The sequence below is a fragment of the Pristiophorus japonicus genome, chromosome 6, assembly GCF_044704955.1.
Source record: "Pristiophorus japonicus isolate sPriJap1 chromosome 6, sPriJap1.hap1, whole genome shotgun sequence".
NCBI lineage: Eukaryota > Metazoa > Chordata > Chondrichthyes > Pristiophoridae > Pristiophorus > Pristiophorus japonicus.
The window spans coordinates 13,673,906-13,695,230 of record NC_091982.1 but is presented as its reverse complement, the minus strand read 5'-3'; the positions used below and the strand labels follow the sequence as shown (position 1 = coordinate 13,695,230).

Below are 21,325 nucleotides of genomic sequence, written 5' to 3'. Positions count from 1 at the left end.
TGACATAGAAACATAGAAACATAGAAAATAGGTGCAGGAGTAGGCCATTCGGCCCTTCTAGCCTGCACCGCCATTCAATGAGTTCATGGCTGAACATTCAACTTCAGTACCCCATTCCTGCTTTCTCGCCATACCCCTTGATCCCCCTAGTAGTAAGGACCTTATCTAACTCCTTTTTGAATATATTTAGTGAATTGGCCTCAACAACTTTCTGTGGTAGAGAATTCCACAGGTTCACCACTCTCTGAGAGAAGAAGTTCCTCCGCATCTCGGTCCTAAATGGCTTACCCCTTATCCTTAGACTGTGACCTCTGGTTCTGGACTTCCCCAACATTGGGAACATTCTTCCTGCATCTAACCTGTCTAACCCCGTCAGAATTTTAAATGTTTCTATGAGGTCCCCTCTCATTCTTCTGAACTCCAGTGAATACAAGCCCAGTTGATCCAGTCTTTCTTGATAGGTCAGTCCCGCCATCCCGGGAATCAGTCTGGTGAACCTTCGCTGCACTCCCTCAATAGCAAGAATGTCCTTCCTCAGGTTAGGAGACCAAAACTGTACACAATACTCCAGGTGTGGCCTCACCAATGCCCTGTACAACTGTAGCAACACCTCCCTGCCCCTGTACTCAAATCCCCTTGCTATGAAGGCCAACATGCCATTTGCTTTCTTAACCGCCTGCTGCACCTGCATGCCAACCTTCAATGACTGATGTACCATGACTAGTGGGGTACCGCAAGGTTCTGTGCTGGGGCCCCAGCTGTTTACATTGTACATTAATGATTTAGACGAGGGGATTAAATGTAGTATCTCCAAATTTGCGGATGACACTAAGTTGGGTGGCAGTGTGAGCTGCGAGGAGGATGCTATGAGGCTGCAGAGCGACTTGGATAGGTTAGGTGAGTGGGCAAATGCATGGCAGATGAAGTATAATGTGGATAAATGTGAGGTTATCCACTTTGGTGGTAAAAACAGAGAGACATACTATTATCTGAATGGTGACAGATTAGGAAAAGGGGAGGTGCAAAGAGACCTGGGTGTCATGGTACATCAGTCATTGAAGGTTGGCATGCAGGTATAGCAGGCGGTTAAGAAAGCAAATGGCATGTTGGCCTTCATAGCGAGGGGATTTGAGTACAGGGGCAGGGAGGTGTTGCTACAGTTGTACAGGGCCTTGGTGAGGCCACACCTGGAGTATTGTGTACAGTTTTGGTCTCCTAACTTGAGGAAGGACATTCTTGCTATTGAGGGAGTGCAGCGAAGATTCACCAGACTGATTCCCGGGATAGTGGGACTGACCTATCAAGAAAGACTGGATCAACTGGGCTTGTATTCACTGGAGTTCAGAAGAGTGAGAGGGGACCTCATAGAAACGTTTAAAATTCTGACGGGTTTGGACAGGTTGGATGCAGGAAGAATGTTCCCAATGTTGGGGAAGTCCAGACCCAGGGGTCAGAGTCTAAGGATAAGGGGTAAGCCATTTAGGACCGAGATGAGGAGAAACTTCTTCACCCAGAGAGTGGTGAACCTGTGGAATTCTCTACCACAGAAAGTAGTTGAGGCCAATTCACTAAATATATTCAAAAGGGAGTTAGATGAAGTCCTTAATACTCCGGGGATCAAGGGGTATGGCGAGAAAGCAGGAAGGGGGTACTGAAGTTTCATGTTCAGCCATGAACTCATTGAATGGCGGTGCAGGCTAGAAGGGCTGAATGGCCTGCTCCTGCACCTATTTTCTATGTTTCTATGTTTCTATGCACAAGTACCCCCAGGTCCCACTGTACTACAGCACTTTGCAATCTTTCTCCATTTAAATAATAACTTGCTCTTTGATTTTTTTCTACCAAAGTGCATGACCTCACAATTTCCAACATTATACTCCATCTGCCAAATGTTTGCCACTCACTTAGCCTATCTATGTCCTTTTGCAGATATTCATCACACATTGCGTTTCCTCCCATTTTTGTATCATCAGCAAACTTGGCTACGTTACACTCAGTCCCTTCCTCCAAGTCGTTAATATAGATTGTAATTTGTCAGGGTGCCAGCACTGATTCCTGCGGCACCCCACTGATTACTGATTGCCAACCAGAGAATGAAACATTTATCCCTACTCCCTGTTTTCTGTTAGTTAGCCAATCCTCTATCCATGCTAATATATTACCCTCAACCCCGTGAACTTTTACCTTGTGCAGTAACCTTTTATGTGGCACCTTGTCAAATGCTTTCTGGAAGTCCAAATACACCACATCCACTGGTTCCCCTTTATCCACCCTGTTCATTACATCCTCAAAGAACTCCAGCAAATTTGTCAAACATGACTTCCCCTTCATACATCCATGCTGACTCTGCCTGACCGAATTTTGCTTTTCCAAATGTCCTGCTGTTGCTTCTTTAATAATGGACTCCAACATCTTTCCAACCACAGATGTTAGGCTAGCTGGTCTATAGTTTCCTGCTTTTTGTCTGCCTCCTTTTTTAAAATAGGGGTGTTACATTTGCAGTTTTCCAATCTGCTGGGACCTCCCCAGAATCCAGGGAATTTTGGTAAATTACAACCAATGCATCCACTATCTCTGCTGCTACTTCTCTAAAGACCCTAGGATGCAAGCCATCAGGTCCAGGGGATTTATCCGCCTTTAGTCCCATTATCTTACGAAGTATTACCTCCTTCATGATTGTGATTGTGTTAAGTTCCTCCCCTCTATAGCCCCTTGACTATCAACAAGCAAATCACTGATGAGACGTCGTGGATAAATAAAGCCATAAGGGAAAAATTGAGGGTAAGGAAAGAGGCATGGACGGCAGGGGAGAACATGATATGGGAGAATACGAAAAGATTAGGAAAGAAGTCAAAAAAATCAATTAGGAAGACAAAGAGGAACTATGAAATCAAATTATCAAGGAACATAAAACAAAAATAGTAAAATATTTTCCAGGCACATAAATTAAGAAAAGCAAGGCCAGGATTGGAATAGAGTCACTAAGAAATGGAGAGGATACCACAGGTAGCACTAGAGAGATGGCAGAGATATTAAATAATTACTTTCTTCAGTATTTACCAGGGAGATAGAACAGGTAGAGATGACATTGAATGATGAGATTAGTAATGAGTTAACTGTATTTAAAATAAAATGAGGAGATACACTAAATAAACTAATGAAACTCAGAGGATTAAACCTCTGGTCCGGATGGATTACATCCGCGCATTTTAAAAGAATCTAGGGAAAAAATAGCAGAGGCTTTACCACACATATTTAGTAATTCTTTAGAAAAAGGTGTAGTGCCAGCAGACTGGTGGATAGCTAACATAAGACTTATATTTAAAGAGGGAGATAAAACATGTCCAGGGAACTATAGGCCAGTCAACTTAACATCGGCGATGGGAAAAGTAATGGAATCCCTACTAAAGGAGAAAACAGAAGAAAATCTAGAAACTAAAAATATAATAATACATAGTCAGCATGGATTTCAAAAGGGAAAGTCTTGCTTGACCAACCTAATTTAATTTTTTGAAGCGGTAACAGAGAAAGTAGACAAGGGTAATGCAGTGGATGTAATTTATCTAGATTTTCGAAAGGTCTTCGATAAAGTACCACATAATAGAATAATGAATAAGGTCAGAGAATAAGTAGCAGAATGGATAGATAGCTGGTTTCAAGACAGAAAGCAGAGTGTAGGGGTAAAGGGTAGCTATTCAGAGTGGCAGAAGGTAGGAACTGTTCAAAATTTATATTAACGATTTAGACTTTGGAATCAAAAACAATTTCTAAATTTGTGGATGACACCAAATTTAGGGGGATGGCCAATACTGAGGAGGACAGTAACAAATTACAAGAAGACATTAATAAACTTGCAGAATGGGCATATAATTAGCAAATTAAATTGAACACAGATAAATGTGAGGTACTACATTTTGGTAACAAAAATAGGCAGGTCACATATTACTTAGAAAATAAGAATCTAAATGAGGTACAGGAGCAAAGGGATCAAGGAGTACAAATATACAAATCACTGAAAGTATCGACACAGGTTAACAAGGACATAAAAAAGCAAACCCTTCACTAGGGTTTATTTCTGGAGGGATAGAATTGAATAGTAATAAAGTTATGCTAAACTTGTATTGAACCCTTGGTGCGATCACATTTGGAGTACTGTGTGCAATTCTGGTTGGCGTATTATAAAAAGGATATAGAGGCACTGGAAAGGGTGTAGAGAAGATTTACAACGATGATACCAGAAAAGCGAGGGCACACCTAGCAGGAAAGAATGAACTGGCTGGGTCTCCTTTCTTTTGAAAGGGGAAGGCTGAGGGATGACCGAACAGAGGTCTTTAAAATTATGAAAGGTTTTGATTCAGTAGATAGAGTGTTTCCACTTGTGGGGAAGAGCATAACTCGAGGCCATCAATATAAGATAGTCACCAAGAAATCAAACAGGGAATTCAGAAGAAACTTCTTTACCCAAAGAGTGATGAGAATGTGGAACTCACTACCATAGGGAGTAGTTGAAGCAAATAGTATGGATGCATTTAAGGAGCGGTTAGATAAGCATAATAGGAGCAGGTGTAGGCCATTTGGCCCCTTGAGCCTGCTCCGCCATTCAATAAGATCATGGCTGATCTGATCCTGCCTCAACTCCACTTCCCCACCCTCTCCCCATAAACCCTTGACTCCCTTATCATTCAAAAATCTGAATATATTTAAGGTGGAGATAGACAAAGACCCCAGCTTCCACAACTGTCTGGGGGAGAGAATTCCAAAAATTCACGACCCTCAGAAGAAATTCCTCCTCATTTCCATTTTAAATTATTCTGAAACTATGTGCTCTAGTTCTCGATTCCCCCATGAGGGGAAACATCCTCTCTGCATCTACCCTGTCAAGCCCCCTCAGAATCCTATATATTCCAAAAAGATCACTTCTCATTCTTCTAAACTCCAATGAGTATAGGCCCAACCTGCTCAACCTTTCTTCATAAGACAACCCCCTCATCTCAGGAATCGACCCAGTGAACTTTCTCTGAACTGCCTCAAATGCAAGTGTATCCTTCCTTAAATAAGGAGACCAAAGGCGTGGTCTTACCAATGCCCTGTACAGTTGTAGCAGGACTTCCTTACTTTTATACTCTATCCCCCTTGCAATAAAGGCCAACATTCCATTTGCCTTCCTAATTACTTGCTGTATCTGCATGCTAACCTTTTGTGTTTCATGTACAAGAACCCCCAGATCCCTCTGTACCACAGCATTTTGTAATCTCTCCCCATTTAAATAATTTGCTTTTTTATTTTTCATACCAAAGTGGATAACCTCACATTTTCCCACATTATACTCCATTTGGCAATTTTTTGCCCACTCACAGCCTGTCTATATCCCTTTGTAAATTCTTTGCCTCCTCCTCACAACTTGCTTTCCCACCTGTCTTTGTATCATCAGCAAATTTGGCTACATTACACTCGGTCCCTTCATCCAAGTCATTAATATAAATTGTAAATAGTTGAGGCCCCAGTACTGTGGCATCCCACTAGTTACTGTTTGCTAACCTAAGAATGACCCATTTATCCCGACTCTCTGCTTTCTGTTAGTTAGCCGATCTCTATCCATGCTAATAAGAACAGAATAGGAACAGGAGTGGGCCATACAGCCCCTCGAGCCTGCTCCGCCATTCAATAAGATCATGGCCATTCAATAATATATTACTCCCAACCCCGTGAGCTCTTAACTTGTGCAGTAACCGGTTATGTGGGACCTTATTGAATGCTTTCTGGAAATCCAAATACACAACATCTACTGGTTCCCCTTTATCCACCTTGTTCATTACATCCTCAAAGAACTCCAGCAAATTTGTCAAATATGATTTCCTTTTCATAAAACCATGCTGGCTCTGCTTGATTGCATTATGAGTTTCTAAATATCCTGCTTCTACTTCCTTAATGATGGAGAAGGGAATAGAGGGTTATGCTGATAGGGTTAGGTGAGGAAAGACGGGAGGAGGCTCAGGTGGAGCATAAGCCCCAGCTCGGACTGGTTGGGCCGAATGGCCTGTTTCTGTGCTGCATATCCTATGTAATCTTATGCAAGTTGAGTTTTTATGCTAATTTGGTAACTTTCATTTTCATTTTCTCTGGCGCTATCCCCCAAATCACAAGATTTATTGAATTCAGTTGCACAACTTGTCATGGTAGAACTTTAACTCCATGACCTCAGAGTTAGAAGGATGGAAGCCTTTCATTTACTGGATCATATAAACAATCATAGCTCCCATTCCCATAACTTTTACAGTGTTACACCACTCTCATTTCCAATTATTACTACTGTCCTGTTAAACTTACACAACACTCTCATCTTCTTCCCTTATACATATACAATATTACCACATTACCTGAAACATATAAAGAGCCAATTTTTCATTATATTCCCACTGTTTCATGGCCTGCTCCACTTCAGGCACCGTGGGCTGTACTGGTGTGCCACTGTTCTGTGTGGACATCAGCCGATAGGACTCGGCGATCTTCTGTAGCTGTTCCCAAAGGTACTTTGTGATGATTTGAGTCCATTCTGCAAGAGGAAATTAATCACCCTGAAGAAGATCAGAAGATCACTGCTGCAAGTTTCTCATGTTAGCATTTTAGGTCAATATAAATTGAAAGTCAGTAATAGAATGGGGTAGCAAAGATGCAGGGCATTCATCTATCCATACACTGTGCCTTGGAGTGACAGCATAGACAGTTGAGCTGACCTGACAAGAAGGAAGGAGGCAAGCTGAGAATCAGTTACCCCAGCCTACTCTTACATGTCTCCCAATCGATGCTTTCACAACATTTTGGTTTTCTTGGCCCCAAAAAAGAACTTTTTAAAAAAGCTCACCTAAATGTAATTTAAAAATTACCAACACACACTCCAGAGTTCCAGCTGTGATGTGGAGCTGGAGCCAGAACTGTTGCAAAACAATTCATGCTATTCTGTTGCATAACTGATCGTGACACTAAAATCTTCATCAGAAACCACTGGAACGATAATAATAGACATGGAAATCTAATATGAAGCTTAAGAAGTAGTCTATCCCCATTAAGCAATTCCTGATTTGTGTGTGTATATATTTCACACATACAAACAGATTTAAAAAAAAACAATTATAATGCAATAAACTGTACTCGATACATTGGACAACTGTTATGCAAATAATTTTTTTTTAAACTTCTTGATGCATCAAAACCTTTTCTGATAAGGAAATCTCAACTGGAGTGAAGCATTGCACTCCAATGTTCCAGTTCAATTTAATCTGGCATTTAAGGTCAGCTACCAATTAAGTACCAAATTATAAAGCATTTCCTTGTTTGAAATCTCACAGTTTAGTGTGAACATTATCACCTTTATACGAAAAGGTAAAGATGGTGCTAGATTTTTGAAAGAGTGTTGAAAGGCTCGATTGGCATCCACAGTCTGGAAGAGTTCTGATTCTTTCTCAGCTTAATGGCAGCCAGACTTGGCAGCATGCCACATGCCTGCCTTTGCAGCTGTTTGGTATGGAGAAGGGAAAAGATGTGTGTGCAGCTTTTCTTTTAAACAAAAAGGAAGTAGCAGCGTACAGCAGTACCAACATGCAATGTTGGGACACCAAGGTTTTCCCCAGCCCCGGGTAATGCCTTGAGCCACTAAAGCAGGTATTTACTGGATGGAAGACAACATAAAGGATTCGACAAGGACCAGAGAATGTCAGCATTTCTTTTTAAACTTGGGTTGAGTATTTCATATTCAAAACTGCTTCTCCTAATGGCTGTGAGTACTTGAGCCATACAGCCCAGAAAGGTCCCACATGGGTGATACAATTGACCTGAAAAGTAAACGTACGATAACCTAGCAACAACTCACTGTGAATAATGGCCACTTGGGTGATACTACTACAGAAAGCAGCTGATGCCTTCAGGAGAGAGGGGGAGGAAACAAATTACAGTGAAGAATGGGCTGGATTTTCGGCTTTTTGTGCTTTCGCCCGTTTCCGAGCGTAATTCATGGCAGAGCGAAAAATTTAGCGGCGAGTTAACGTTAATGCCAGAGTGCGGAACTTTCGCCAAATTAAAGTTCACAAGGAGAGTACCGTTAACTCCAGCGTTGCACCATTGACTTTGTGCGGCAGAGCCAAAAATTCCGGCGCTGAAAAAAATCTGCCATTCTGTGCACGCGCTCATTTTTTTTTTTCTTCCCGCGCATGCGCAGTACAACCGGGGCTGAATCAGCCATTTCACATTTGGATTTTGATTATGGAGGATGATGATTCCAGACAGCGTGCCAGGCGATTCAGACACGAGGCTAATGAAGCTCTAGTGGGGGCTGTGGAAAGATGGCAGGAGTTCCATCTTCGGGCTGTTTCTAGACCACTGCCATCGATATTTAAAAGGATCTGGAGGGAGATAGCAGTGAAAGTCTCTGCCTCGGACACTGTGGTCAGGACTAGCACACAGTGCCGAAAGAAGTTTAATGATCTGACAAGGGTCATCAGAGTATCATTTTCATTCATGCACTCCATTACTTCAAGGATAAATCTGACACTCTATTTGGTCTCATGCTGTTGGTGCCTCTCAGCACTCTGTGGGTTGCCTCCTAAAATGCATGACACATAGGTAGGCTTAGTTCGGCATCCTATTTGCCATATAAATGATGTTTACACATTATTAAGATTGCTTTCTGAGATCTCATAAGATAGCTTCCCACTTCGATGTCCATTAAACAGGGGGCTCTATTACATTCAGGTAGTATGGTATAAATGCTTTGGTGGCTATCTGTGCCACAAGAGCAGATGGGCCCTCTTGTAACCATTCCCATCTTTCCAGGCAAAGAAATCACACAATCGCCACGAGCAGGTGCGGACAGGCGGCGGTCCGCCTCATGGACCGAGGGCAGAGTGGTAGGCCTCATCGGCATCACTGGTCGGGCAGCTGCCACTGGGGGGGCACTGACCCCCGCTTCCAGATACTGAGGGCAAGTCCTGCACACTCCCTGTACTAGGGTTGGGTCAAAGTCCTGCAGTGCCTCTGGACTAGGGTTGGGGCAATGTCCTGCACACTCCTTGGGCTGGGTTGGGGCAATGTCCTGCAATGTCTCTGGACTAGATGTAATGGAGTGGCGGCAGTCCTTCAAAAGAGACTATGCTATGTGACATTCATCGTGTCACCCTGTCCCCTCCCCTGCTGCTAACCACTCGTCTGTTGCTTTCTACTTCCAGATGACCACACACAGGTGCATCATCCCGCAAGGGACCACTCCACTTCAGGCCATGGTCTAGAGGAGGAAGAGGAGGATACCGATGAGCCGACTCTGGCGCAGCATCAATCGACCCCTGCTCCACCACCAGCACTCAGCTCCTCTGAGGACGACGTGACGTTCTCGGGGTTCGAGGAATCCGAGGCTCCTGGGACAAATGGCGTGCAGCAACGCGGTGCTGGGATTGAATCCTGCAGGCCAGCTCTCCGGAGGGTGAGTCGGCAAAGTCGGTCTGCTGACAGACAGGCAGCCATGGAACTGGACATGGTGGGAATGTCCAGGGAGAGCATTCAGTCAGCTCTTTGATGTCTTGGGTAGTTTTCCTGCGAGCATTAACAGTCTGGAAGCGACCATTACGGAGGTAGGGTCGCAGATTGTCAGTGCGTGCTGTGATACCAGCGAGGCCATCAATGCCCAATGAAGCTGGTGGCCTCCAGCAGTGACAGTAGAGTCCCGGAGAGTGTGGCGCGAGCCCTAGCAGAATATGGTACATCACAGGCACAATCTCTGCTTCAGCTTGGGCAGGTGATGCAGTCCATAGCTGCCTCCATACTCTCTGCGTTCCCCACTGTCACATGGCCAGCCCCGCCAGCGACTGAGTGGCTCCAGGGATATGGGAGGTGATGTCAATTCCTCCGGATGATAGCATTCCATCTCCCCCCACTCAGTCGCTAACCAAGTATCAACGATGGTTGTCACCCAAACCACCTGTGACTGGCGATGCTGATGAAGAGGCTAGCCAGCAGAAGCCGGGCCCTTCCATGCCACAAGCTCGTCCAGTGCATCCCCAGATGCTGTCTCTCCTCCCCCAACACAGCAGCGCTCTGGCAGCCTTACTGCACGCCACCTTGATTCGGAGCAGCAGGCAAGGGAGGGTGATGAAGGGAAGGGGGGCAAAAGACCGTGGGAAAAAATAGTGGGGCAGGAATCGATGCTGGATGCATTGCATGTTTTATGTTACTGTAACTGATACTGTAACATAATGATACTGTATCAAACTGGATGCTTGATTATGTTCTGATAATGTTGTTGAATTATCACACTGCTGGATGCAGCTTATTTTATTTAAGTCTCACAATAAAGGTTACAAGGTTTAGAATGTTACAATGTTCAATAAATGCTTTCTTTACCTTAACCATTTCTGTGTAGTGTCTCATTTGCAGAATAAGAAGGGGAATAGTCAACATAGTGGGATAGAGTGGTCAAGCAACACTCAAACCTGCCGTTCACTCTTCAAGCAAAGCGTTCAATTAAGAGCTGCCGACGTAAGGCTTTTGCAGCGGTGAAATCTCCACGATGCCTCCCCTGTGGTTGTGGTGGTGGTGGTGGCATGGGTTCCTCACCTCCTTCTTCCTCATCCTCCTCCCCCCTTTCTCCTGAGGTGGTCCTGCAATCCCCATTGGCAATTCCTGTCCCCTCATGATGGCTAAGTTGTGTAATGTGCAGCACACCACAATGAACTCAGGGACCTGCTGAGGGGAATATTGTAGGCAGCCTCCAGAGTGGTCCAGGCATCGGAATCGCTGCTTGAGCACTCCAATTGTCTGTTTGACGATGTTGCATGTGACTGCATGGCTTTCATTACAGCGATGCTCAGCTTCTGTCTGAGGGTTCCGGAGGGGGGGGGGGGGGGGGGGGTCATTAGCCAGGTGGTGAGGCCGTAACCTTTGTCCCCAAGCATCCAGCTCTGGCCTTGTGGCTGACGCTGGAACATGCGTGAGGCACTGCTCTCACGTAAGATGAAAGCGTCATGGATGCTCCCTGGATATTGGGCACTGACTGCCATGATGCACGGAGTATGGTCGCAGACAATCTGTTCATAGAGTGGAATCCCTTTCGGTAACCTCTCATTCTGTAAAGGTGCTCGCAGGGCGATGTGCGCACACAGCCAACTGCACCCTGAACCTTGGGGAAGCCAGCAAATCATCCAAAACTTATAGCCCTCTCATTTTCAGTCTCCCTGGTCATTGGAAAGGTTATGAAGTCCATTCTGCGTGCGTACAGTGCATTAGTCACCTGGCAAATGCAGCAATGTGTAGCATGCTGCGAGATGGAGCATATGTTCCCCACTGATGCCTGAAAGGAGCCGGAGGCATAGAAGGCAAGTGCCACAGTCAGCTTCACCTCGACGGGCAGTGCAGTCCTTTTGCCGCTGTAGGATGTTGGTCTGTCAGTAGGAGCTGACATATCTCTGTCAGCACTACTTTTCGGAAACACAGCCTTCTAACGCACTGTGCCTCAGAGAGCTGGAGGTATGAGCGATGTTCCCTGCAAACTCGTGGGGGGGGGGGTAAGGCCTCCTCCCCATATGTATGCGACCTCTTCGATTATGTTGCAAATGATCAACAATAAGCCTTCTTCCAGCTTGAAGCCGTATGAATATAGCAGCCAGGATGAACGGCTCCCGATCTAGCTTGGCCCCCATCTTTTAAAATGTCCTTTATAAAACAAACTAGAAACTCACATAAACTTCACAATCAAAAGTATGCAGTAACGCAGCGTTCTTCTCCCAATCCTTTTAATCACTCACAACTGTGGCTTCCTCCTTCGCTTTCAACATGGTGCTGTTAGCGCCTAGTGCGCTCTGGGTCCATCTGATTTCTCTGTGCGGGTTCTCCGGCGGAAGCTAAATCAGGTGAAATGCTCGATAGTTCTGCCTGGGGCGCAAAATCTTGTGCGCCTCATTTCACACCCCAAAAAATAATTTTAGCACCTGACCGCTAAATGGGGCGCAAATAAGCTGAAAATCCAGTCCCTGTGTATATTAACTTCTCCTGTATACTACCAATATATAGATTAATGGAATGCAGGTTCTATCTCCACCATGCTGAGCTTCGAATGTAAAATGAAATTAATTGCTGATTCAGCACTCTTACCAACAAAACTCTCTTCAGTGTATGAAAGGCAGAATCTAATCTATCAAACAGGTTTATTCATGTTGCATATCTGACCCACAAAATATTAACTTTTTTGTTAACCTTACCTATACACGGGTCTATGACGTGGCGTTTCTTCATCTTTGTTTCGGTGATAGCAGCATAATATGCACACGTCATTTTTATCAGCCAAGCCGCTCTCATTACCGGCACTGAGTATTTGGCCAGATATCCAAACACTTCTTCCTTTTTACTAAATATAGGCACCTGAAGAATGTAAAAGGTGAAGTTAGATAAACTTTCTTAAATTCCCAAGAGATTTCTTTCAGCACAAGATCTCTGACAAACTGAAATATGAACATACGAAACAATGGACAAGAATGAATATGAATGAGAGGGTGCAGATGGATCGGTGGTTTGCAAGGACAAAAAGTTGAAGGTGTTTTTTTGAGGATGTTGTTTTTTTTTTTGAGGGGGTGATAATGGCAGTTTTGAAAGGAATGGGGAGACAGTACTTGAGGAGAGGAAACCAGTTACAATGTCAGATAACATGGGGCCCAAGAGGGAAATTGTGTGGTCAACAGTTTACTGCAAATGGGTTGGAGAGATTAGAAGGTGAGTGACATGGACAAGATGAGCTCACAAAGGCCATGGGGAATCTAATGTGATGGTTTGTCGTGGAAAAAAGGAGCTGGGAGTTATGGTTGTGAAACCCTCACTTGTGGCATTCAAATTGAATTTTGTAATTAAGGAAGAAAAAAGCCACACAGGCCCAGTAAATTTGGACGTTTGATTAGAGTTAACTCGAAGTCGAGAGCATCTGGTTTTATTCACGTTTTTAAGTTTAATCTTTGCCATTTTATACTGAATTAATTTATATTTTGTAAATATATATCCTAATTCAACAGGAGTTACCTTTGCTTTCCAGGATGATCCTGGAATAAGTGGATTTGGTAGGGGAGAGCAAGAACAAATTGTGCTTGATATGGTCCAGCCAAATCTGGCGATGGATGGTTAAACAAGTTATGTGCCAAATATGCTCAATCTGTGCCCCTTGGGCTTGAGGGAGTGAAGGTGGGGGGCATACCAGGGGGACAGACCAGGATAGGAGAGAGTAAGGGTTTTACTAGATACAACGGTATCAAAGACAGAGGGGGGAAATGGTTGAGCAGCTCAACATTGACAGAAATATCATAGTGAAAGGAATTGTAAAAGGCTAGAAAGTTGGGTGTTTGAAAGTGCAATTGTAAAAGCGTTGGGGAGGTGGGGAAAGAAGAATGAGTGGAGTTTTTCCCAGGAGTACACACAGAAGGGGGGTTGGAAAGGGGTAGGGAATGTGGGTGGTGAGGAACACAGGAACAGGAGTAGGTCATTCAGCCTCTCAAACCTGTTCCATCATTCAATTAGATTATGGCTATCCTGTAACTCAATTCCATTTACCCAACTTTGCTCTATGTCCCTTGATACCTTTAGCTAATTTTAAAAAAACTAGCAATCTCAATCTTGAAAATTTTAACTGGCCCATCATCAACAGCCTTTTGGGGGAAAAGAGTTCCACATTTCTACTACATGTGGAACACACCATGTGTATGAAAAAGTGCTTTCTGATTTCTCTCTTAAATGGCTTAGCTCTAATTTTAAGATTATGCCTCCTTGTTCTGGATTCTTTCACCAGAGGAAATAGCTGCTTTATTTATTGATTTTTAAAATTATTTTAAATACCTTGATTAAATCATCCCTCAACATTCTAAACTCAAGGGAATTGAAACTAAGTTTATGCAATTTGAATTTATAATTTAACCCTTTAAGTTCTGGTATCATTCTAGTGAATCTGCATTGTACACCCTCGAAGGCCAATATATACTTCCTGAAGTTCGGTGTCCAAAACGGAACGCACTCCTCCAGGCTCTGTACAACTAAAGCAGTGCATCCTTACTTTTATATTCCAACCCCGTTGACATAAATGCTAACATTTTATTGGCATTTTTGATGACTTTTTGTATAGGTGCACTCACCTTTGGCAAGTTGATCAGGAAGTGGTTGGATATGACCTTGTCTGTCATCGAGACAATAGGACTCGAGATGGCAAGGTCGAGGGGGTGACCGTGAATATGGCTATAAGAGTTTATATGGAGGGAAAGGTTAAGATATGACAGTTCAGTGAAATCAAAGTTGAGATGGCAATTGAAATTACCAAGTAAAGAGTCGCTCAGTGCAGAGACCGAGGGAAAAAAGGAGGGAGGATATCTCTGGGTGGGGCTTGAGGGGGGGGGGGGAAAGAAAGGTAAGAGAACAATTTTCAAGGAGGAAGCGAGATGGGTAACATGCTGAGGTGCTTGAATGAGAAGGTGGTGCTAAAAAGAGGTGGGGTAAGATCAAGGTGTTATTGCTAAGGCACAGGCAGTTTGGGCTGGCAGGTGGTGGAAAGTACAACCAGGTCGGGAGGCTTCAGTAACGGACAAAATGTGGCAGTCATGAGCCACGTTTACGTCAAAGCCATGATGTCTATGCAATGATCCACAATAAGGTCATGGATGGCAAGAGTGTTAGCGAATGAATGTACATTCTGGAGGGAAAAGCAGAGAGGGGTGTTGATCCACTGGCAGAGCCCTAAGGGTCAGTGGTGGGTGGGGTGAACAGGACAGGAAGAAGTTTGGCATAGTTAGCCCCCAGTCGGCATGCTGAGTGTGAAAGTTGGCAAGAGAGGATGGGCCAGTTGGGGTTGCTGCTCATAACGAGGTGGTGACAGGTGCCTCAATGAGACCTTAAAGAATATAGAGAGGCACAGAGGAAAGGCAAAGGCTTATCCAAGGGGGATTCAACTGTGGAACTGCAGCAGGAGAGCAGGAAGGCAAAGGAATCCTGATGAATTTGAGTAGGGATTGGAGGAGGCAAAGTACCCAAAAGGGGAGAAAAGAAAAGTGGCATGACTGAGCAACCGGGAAGAAGGCCCCAAGAGAAAAAAAGGGAGGGGTAGAAGTAATGGGCTTGGATCCAGTCAAAATGTGCTTGCAAATGGACAGAATTTGAGTTAAATAGCAAAATTTAGAGCAATTTGGGAAGCAGAGTTGGTTGGAGCATAGCAGTTTTTCTGCAGTACAGGAAAAGGTTAACAATCAGAAGTAACATTTTGTAGATAGGAAGCGCACACAGAAGCAAGATATCAAATATATTATAGATTGACCGTCCTATTACTGTGGAACCGTTCAAGGCAAGTCAGGGAATATGCTGTTTTATAATGGTATCATCAACAAAATATGACAGGTATTTTACTTACAGAAACAAAATGTGATATTTATAAGTAACTGTGACACTAAAAAAAAACTCATTGCTATATGCAAGAATATTAATATCTTTCAGATACAAAGAATAATCCCATTAGGTTTCAGTTTTAGAGACATGTTTGTTCACGGAGCACTTTAATGAAATTTTGCGTACTTCCTCAGCAGTTAGCCTATCTGCACTGAGCAAGATGCTGGGTGATATTAATCACGGAGGACCTGCTTGCAAAAAAAAAAGATATATTGCTTTGGTAATCTCAGAGCAACTATGTAGAAATTCCCATATTTTTCTTCTTCCAAGCTTCTGACAAAGATTATTTCATACCCATCAGATGCTACTTACACATAAAATTTGCTTTTATTTACAGGCATGTAATAAAGGAGCTAGTATGCTACTGGGTGTGTACTATAGGGCACCAAATAGTGGGAAGGAGACGGACGAGCAAATTTGCAGGCAAATTACAGGAAGATGCAAGAACTACAGTGAAAATGTGGGACTTCAATTATCCTAATATAGACTGGAATAGTAACAGTGCAAAGGATAAAGATGGGGAGGAATCCCTGAAATGGGTACAAGAGAACTTTCTTGATCATTGTGTTTCCAGCCCAATAAGGAAGGAAGCAGTGCTGGATCTAGTTCTGGGGAATGAAGTGGGATTTCAATGAAACTGTAATCGATGAAACCTAGCCGCTGAAAATGAAACATCATGGGATAATTACATCTTCAGAAACTTAGTATGGAAAAAATTGCATCAAAAGAAACTTACCTTTTTTGCAAGCTGGGTTAGTGGTTTGGTTCCAGCCAGATCAGTAAACCAGTTATGTATTGAAGGTTGGGATCGAGCAGTGACAAGCCAGAAACTGTCCTTCTGATTAACCTGAGGCTTCCTTTTACCGGTGTCTGGGAATGTGTTACACCGCAACTTCTCAGCGATTATACTGCTGAAGTAGGAGCTGATCTGCAACAAAGTTTCAGAGAGACTTGAGTGGGTCCAATAATGCAAGCGTTCACTACAACATCCACTGATGTGTAAATTTGCAACAAAGTGACTTTGTGTGAAGCTCTGAATGCAAACATAAAAATGTGTTAAAATGTTTCTATTTTATTCGAGTCTCTCTAACCCATATCCTTCCTACTAACAGTAACATTTTCCTAACTCCTTAGGTTCCTGCACACCAAGGGTCATTCTTCAACCAAAAGGCTCTGCACTAATTGTTCCCAGGTAGCTGCCTCTGATGCTCAAACTTACCACTACTAAGTACGTGAGGCCAGCCTAAGTTGAATCATAATTCCAAATTTCCCTCTTTCATAGACAGCTCTATTACAAGTTTAGATAGCTTGGTAACACTTTTCCCTCTGGGTCAGAAAATTGTGGCCCAACACGGGGACTTTAGCAAATAACCTACGATGATACTCAAGCAGTGTAGCAAAGGTAATGTATCAAATGAGTTGTAAATCCGAGATACCGTTTGCCTGTTCATATTGTTAAGGTGGGTGTTAAAAAACCCGCGGCTCTACTGAAAAGGAGTAAAGAATTCTCCCAGCATCCTAGTCAACATTCCATCCTCAACCAACATCTCCAAAATCAGATGAACTGGTCATTCATCTCATTCCCATTCATGAGATTGCGTGCATACAAATATTGCTGCCTTGTTTGCTTACATAACAGTCGCTGCACTTCAAATGTAAGTCATCATTTGAAACGGTCCATAATGTTTTGATGTGAAAATGTGTTTTATGAAAGTAAGCATTTTATTTAACTCAGTAATTTGCCAAAGGACAAACCGTTGGACCAAATCAACACGATCCCACATTATGCATCCTCGGAACACTTTGGAGCAGGCTCGAGGGGCGAGATGGCCTACTCCTATTCCTAATTCTTATGTTCTTATGTTCTTAACCAACTACAACATTGGACATATCCGCCCTGATCAAATTGTCAAAGTTGCCACAAAAGCTCCCTCCATCTTGTAATGAGATAATAAAGATGTATTTCAATTAAAAAACTATGATTAAAAGACTTACATTTATAGCACCTTATTCCATCCCAAAGCACTTTGCATTCAATAACTGACTTTGAACTGCAATAACTACTATGCCAGCAAGTGCAGCAGCCATTTTGTTTACAACAAAATTCCACAAACAATAACATTAATGCTCAGTTAATCTGTCTTTCCACAATGCTCATTGGAGGAATTTTGGTCTGAGCAACAGAATTGCCTGCTCTTCAAATAGCGCCATTGGATCTTTAATAAACAGATGCCGCTTCAGTTTAACACCTCATCAGAAGGTTGGTACTTCCAACAGTACAGCACTCTTTCAATACTACACTGAAGTGTTAGCTTCTAAAAGATTAGAATTTTAATGTTAGCATTTTCCTTTCAAACTGCACACATTTTCATATCCACCCTTTGTTTGGTTTCAAAGCCATGGTTATGCTGTGTTTTTCTATTAATCCAGTAGCTATAACATTAAAGTAATCAGAATTCAGCTCTTGCCACCATAGAAAGAATGCCCCATTTCAATGAAATTTCACTCATATCAGATGGATTGTCTGAAGCAGGAGGGAAAGGTGCCCTCCAGTCCCTACCCGGTTCAGACTCAGATCTTTGTATGTTTACCAGGTGTGTATACTCTTCATGGCTTTGACTGCAATATCCTCTTGATCACAAGGAATAGGATGGATGTGAAAGAGTGGATTATGAAAGCAAAACAGTCCCAAAAAGTAAAATTTCAACCATGAACTTTTTACACTGGAATGTTTGTATTTTGTTTACGTTTTAAATGACAACTTTCAAAAGTAATAATGCACACTACCCTAATTATCAGCTTCTCAGTTAGAACACTTTCTCAATTTCTGACCCCAAACTCAGTTAAAGGCTCTCGGTTATAACACTCTCTTCTTTACACCTTATCTCATGATCAGGTTCTCAGTTGTACTGCATACTCACTCTGTTATACAGCCCCAATAATGAAAGTGGGGTGTGCTCAGAGGAGACTCTGATCGATGGTGAGTGTGTCTTACCTTGCCAGGATTGAAATTTACATTCTTTGCACTACCGTGTTCATCCCCAGACACTGCAGGTTGATTGTTAAAGCCTTGCTTGACATTCAGTGCGGTCAGCTCATCCTAAAACAAGAAGGAACAATTAAGTACCGAATACCACAGCCAACACATATGCAGAAAACACTATCGTTATTTCGAGCTTAGAAATTCTAAGAAACTGCACAAGTGACTGGAAGCAACAACTTTTACTGCACAAAGTCCAAATCAATTTATACCTAATTTCACAATTCCATAATTTTTTGTAAATTTATGAAACTTTTGAGTATATCAATTTGGGAACACAAAAAAAACCCACAAATGGATCAGAAAAGTAGAGATTATTCAGACACTTGGGACTGGTTTCAAAATGGGCCATAACAGTTCAAAGGTCTCTCCACTTTTTGGCTCAAGAGCTCCAAATTTGGCCATTTTTTATTGTCTGTTTGATCTTGTACGATTAGCAAAAGATTTCTGCACGTCTGCTTTAATTTCTGTTCTTTACCTAACATACTGGCTTCAGTCTAGTGTGTTTTTTCTCCTTTAGTCTAGGTAAGATCATCTTTGTTAAATGTAATTTTTTTTTTACAGCGCTGTGTGACTTCAATATAGTTACTGTATTCTCTGCCAGTGTCACAAAATATTTCCACCCACATCCCCATGTTAAAGCTAAAGATTGAAAAATAGTAAAGAAATTCATTTTACATTAAATAATTACTTATACAGGTACAACGTCTCAAATCCGGCAACCTCGGGACTGAGACCGTGCCCATTTTTGGATTTTTCCAGATTTCAGACCTCGCTGTTGGCGCTATTCACCACCCGCCGATCCTCCGTGGCCGGCGATCCACTCCGCCTGCCGATCCTCTGCCGATTCCCACCACCCCCCGGCGCTGCGGTTTTTTTTTTAAACCAGTTTCCTCGTCCCTCGCTGCCTGATGTCGACGGATTGGAGACATCCGGTGGTTGGGCTACTGCCATCTCGGCCGCCTCCCCCACTACAGGTACACCGTCTAAAATCCGAAAACATAGCAGCGAAGCAGATAACTCGTCCAGTCCGCCAGTTTTTGGACAATACCGGATTTTATTTTACTGAATATCAATTGAGATTTTCTCAAAAGTGACTAGTTTTCGGACAGCCGGATTTGAGATGCTGTACCTGCATATTCTTTACGATATTTCATTTATATTAAGTTCTGTAGTTAAACCTAAAATTGAAAGACTGACAATTATGTCTGTACCAAAGGTTATTGCAGCAGTTGCTACAGCCAGACGAGTACATATTTACATTTAGATTTGCTCTAAGCTGGAGACTCAATATTGTTATTTTGAAGCGTGGCTCCTTTGACATTATGGTGACCATGGGGTCAAGTTTCGGCCCGAGTTGCTCCTATTTTTTTGGAGCAACTAGTTTAGAATGGAGTATCTTAGAAATTGCAATTCTCGGCATTTAGTTTGCTCCAGTTCTAGCCAGTTAGAACAGTTTCATTTTGGAACAGATTTTTTTTTTCAAAAGGGGGCGTGTCCGGCCACTTACGTCTGTTTTGAAAGTTTAGGCAGTGAAAACTTACTCCAAACTAACTTCGAATGGAGTAAGTGTAGATTTTTGTACACTCACAAAAACCTTGCCTACACTTAGAAAATCAGGCGTAAGGAAGGGGGGGGGAGGGGGGGGAAGGAAGGGAAGTTTACAAACATGAAACACATCACTTTTACAAATAAAGAGCCATCATCAATAATAAGTGACAAATAAATCAATAAATCAACCAATAAAGCAATGAAAAAAAATTAAAATAATAAAAAAAATGTAATAAATCAATAAATAAAAAATTATGTTTCTACTCACAGACTGCAGCGCTGGGAGCCCTCCAACAGCGTGCTGGGACGGGGCCCCCCCAGTGTCTATCTCTGTCAGTGCCCATCTCTGTCAGTGCCCATCTCTGTCAGTGCCCCTCTCTCTGTCTGTCAGTGTGTGTCTCTCTCTCTGTCTGTCAATGTGTTTGACAGCAGGGGCAGGGGGAGGTAGTGGGGGAAGGAGGAGGAGGGGGGGAGGAAGAGGAGAGGAGAGGGAGGAGGGAAAGAGGATGGGGGGGGGAAAGAGGATGGGGGGGGGAAAGAGGATGGGGGGGGGAAAGAGGATGGGGGGGGAAAGAGGATGGGGGGGGAAAGAGGATGGGGGGGGGAAAGAGGATGGGGGGGGGAAAGAGGATGGGGGGGGGAAGAGGATGGGGGGGGGAAAGAGGATGGGGGGGGGAAAGAGGATGGGGGGGGGAAAGAGGATGGGGGGGAAAGAGGATGGGGGGGGGAAAGAGGATGGGGGGGGAAAGAGGATGGGGGGGGAAAGGAGGGAGGGGGGGAAAGAGGATGGGGGGGGGAAAGAGGATGGGGGGGGGAAAGAGGATGGGGGGGGGAAAGAGGATGGGGGGGGGAAAGAGGATGGGGGGGGGAAGAGGATGGGGGGGGAAAGAGGATGGGGGGGGGAAAGAGGATGGGGGGGGGAAAGAGGATGGGGGGGGAAAGAGGATGGGGGGGGGAAAGAGGATGGGGGGGGAAAGAGGATGGGGGGGGAAAGAGGATGGGGGGGGAAAGAGGATGGGGGAAAGGGAAAGAGGATGGGGGGGGAAAGAGGATGGGGGGGAAAGAGGATGGGGGGGGAAAGAGGATGGGGGGGAAAGAGGATGGGGGGGAAAGAGGATGGGGGGGAAAGAGGATGGGGGGGAAAGAGGATGGGGGGAAAGAGGATGGGGGGGGAAAGAGGATGGGGGGGAAAGAGGATGGGGGGGGAAAGAGGATGGGGGGGGAAAGAGGATGGGGGGGGAAAGAGGATGGGGGGGGAAAGAGGATGGGGGGGGAAAGAGGATGGGGGGG

General features: G+C 43.8%; 1 protein-coding gene across 1 annotated transcript in view; it reads right to left on the bottom strand.

Annotated features, from left to right (window-relative positions):
* med12 (mediator complex subunit 12) overlaps positions 1-21,325 on the bottom strand; it is a 190,997-nt gene that overhangs the window by 147,967 nt on the left and 21,705 nt on the right. The window contains exons 2-5 of the mRNA XM_070882632.1: positions 18,440-18,544; positions 16,181-16,372; positions 12,240-12,399; positions 6,378-6,553 (exon numbers count right to left, since the gene is read on the bottom strand). Of these exons, the coding sequence (XP_070738733.1) occupies positions 6,378-6,553; positions 12,240-12,399; positions 16,181-16,372; positions 18,440-18,544 (633 nt within the window). The remainder of the gene's footprint in view (positions 1-6,377; positions 6,554-12,239; positions 12,400-16,180; positions 16,373-18,439; positions 18,545-21,325) is intronic.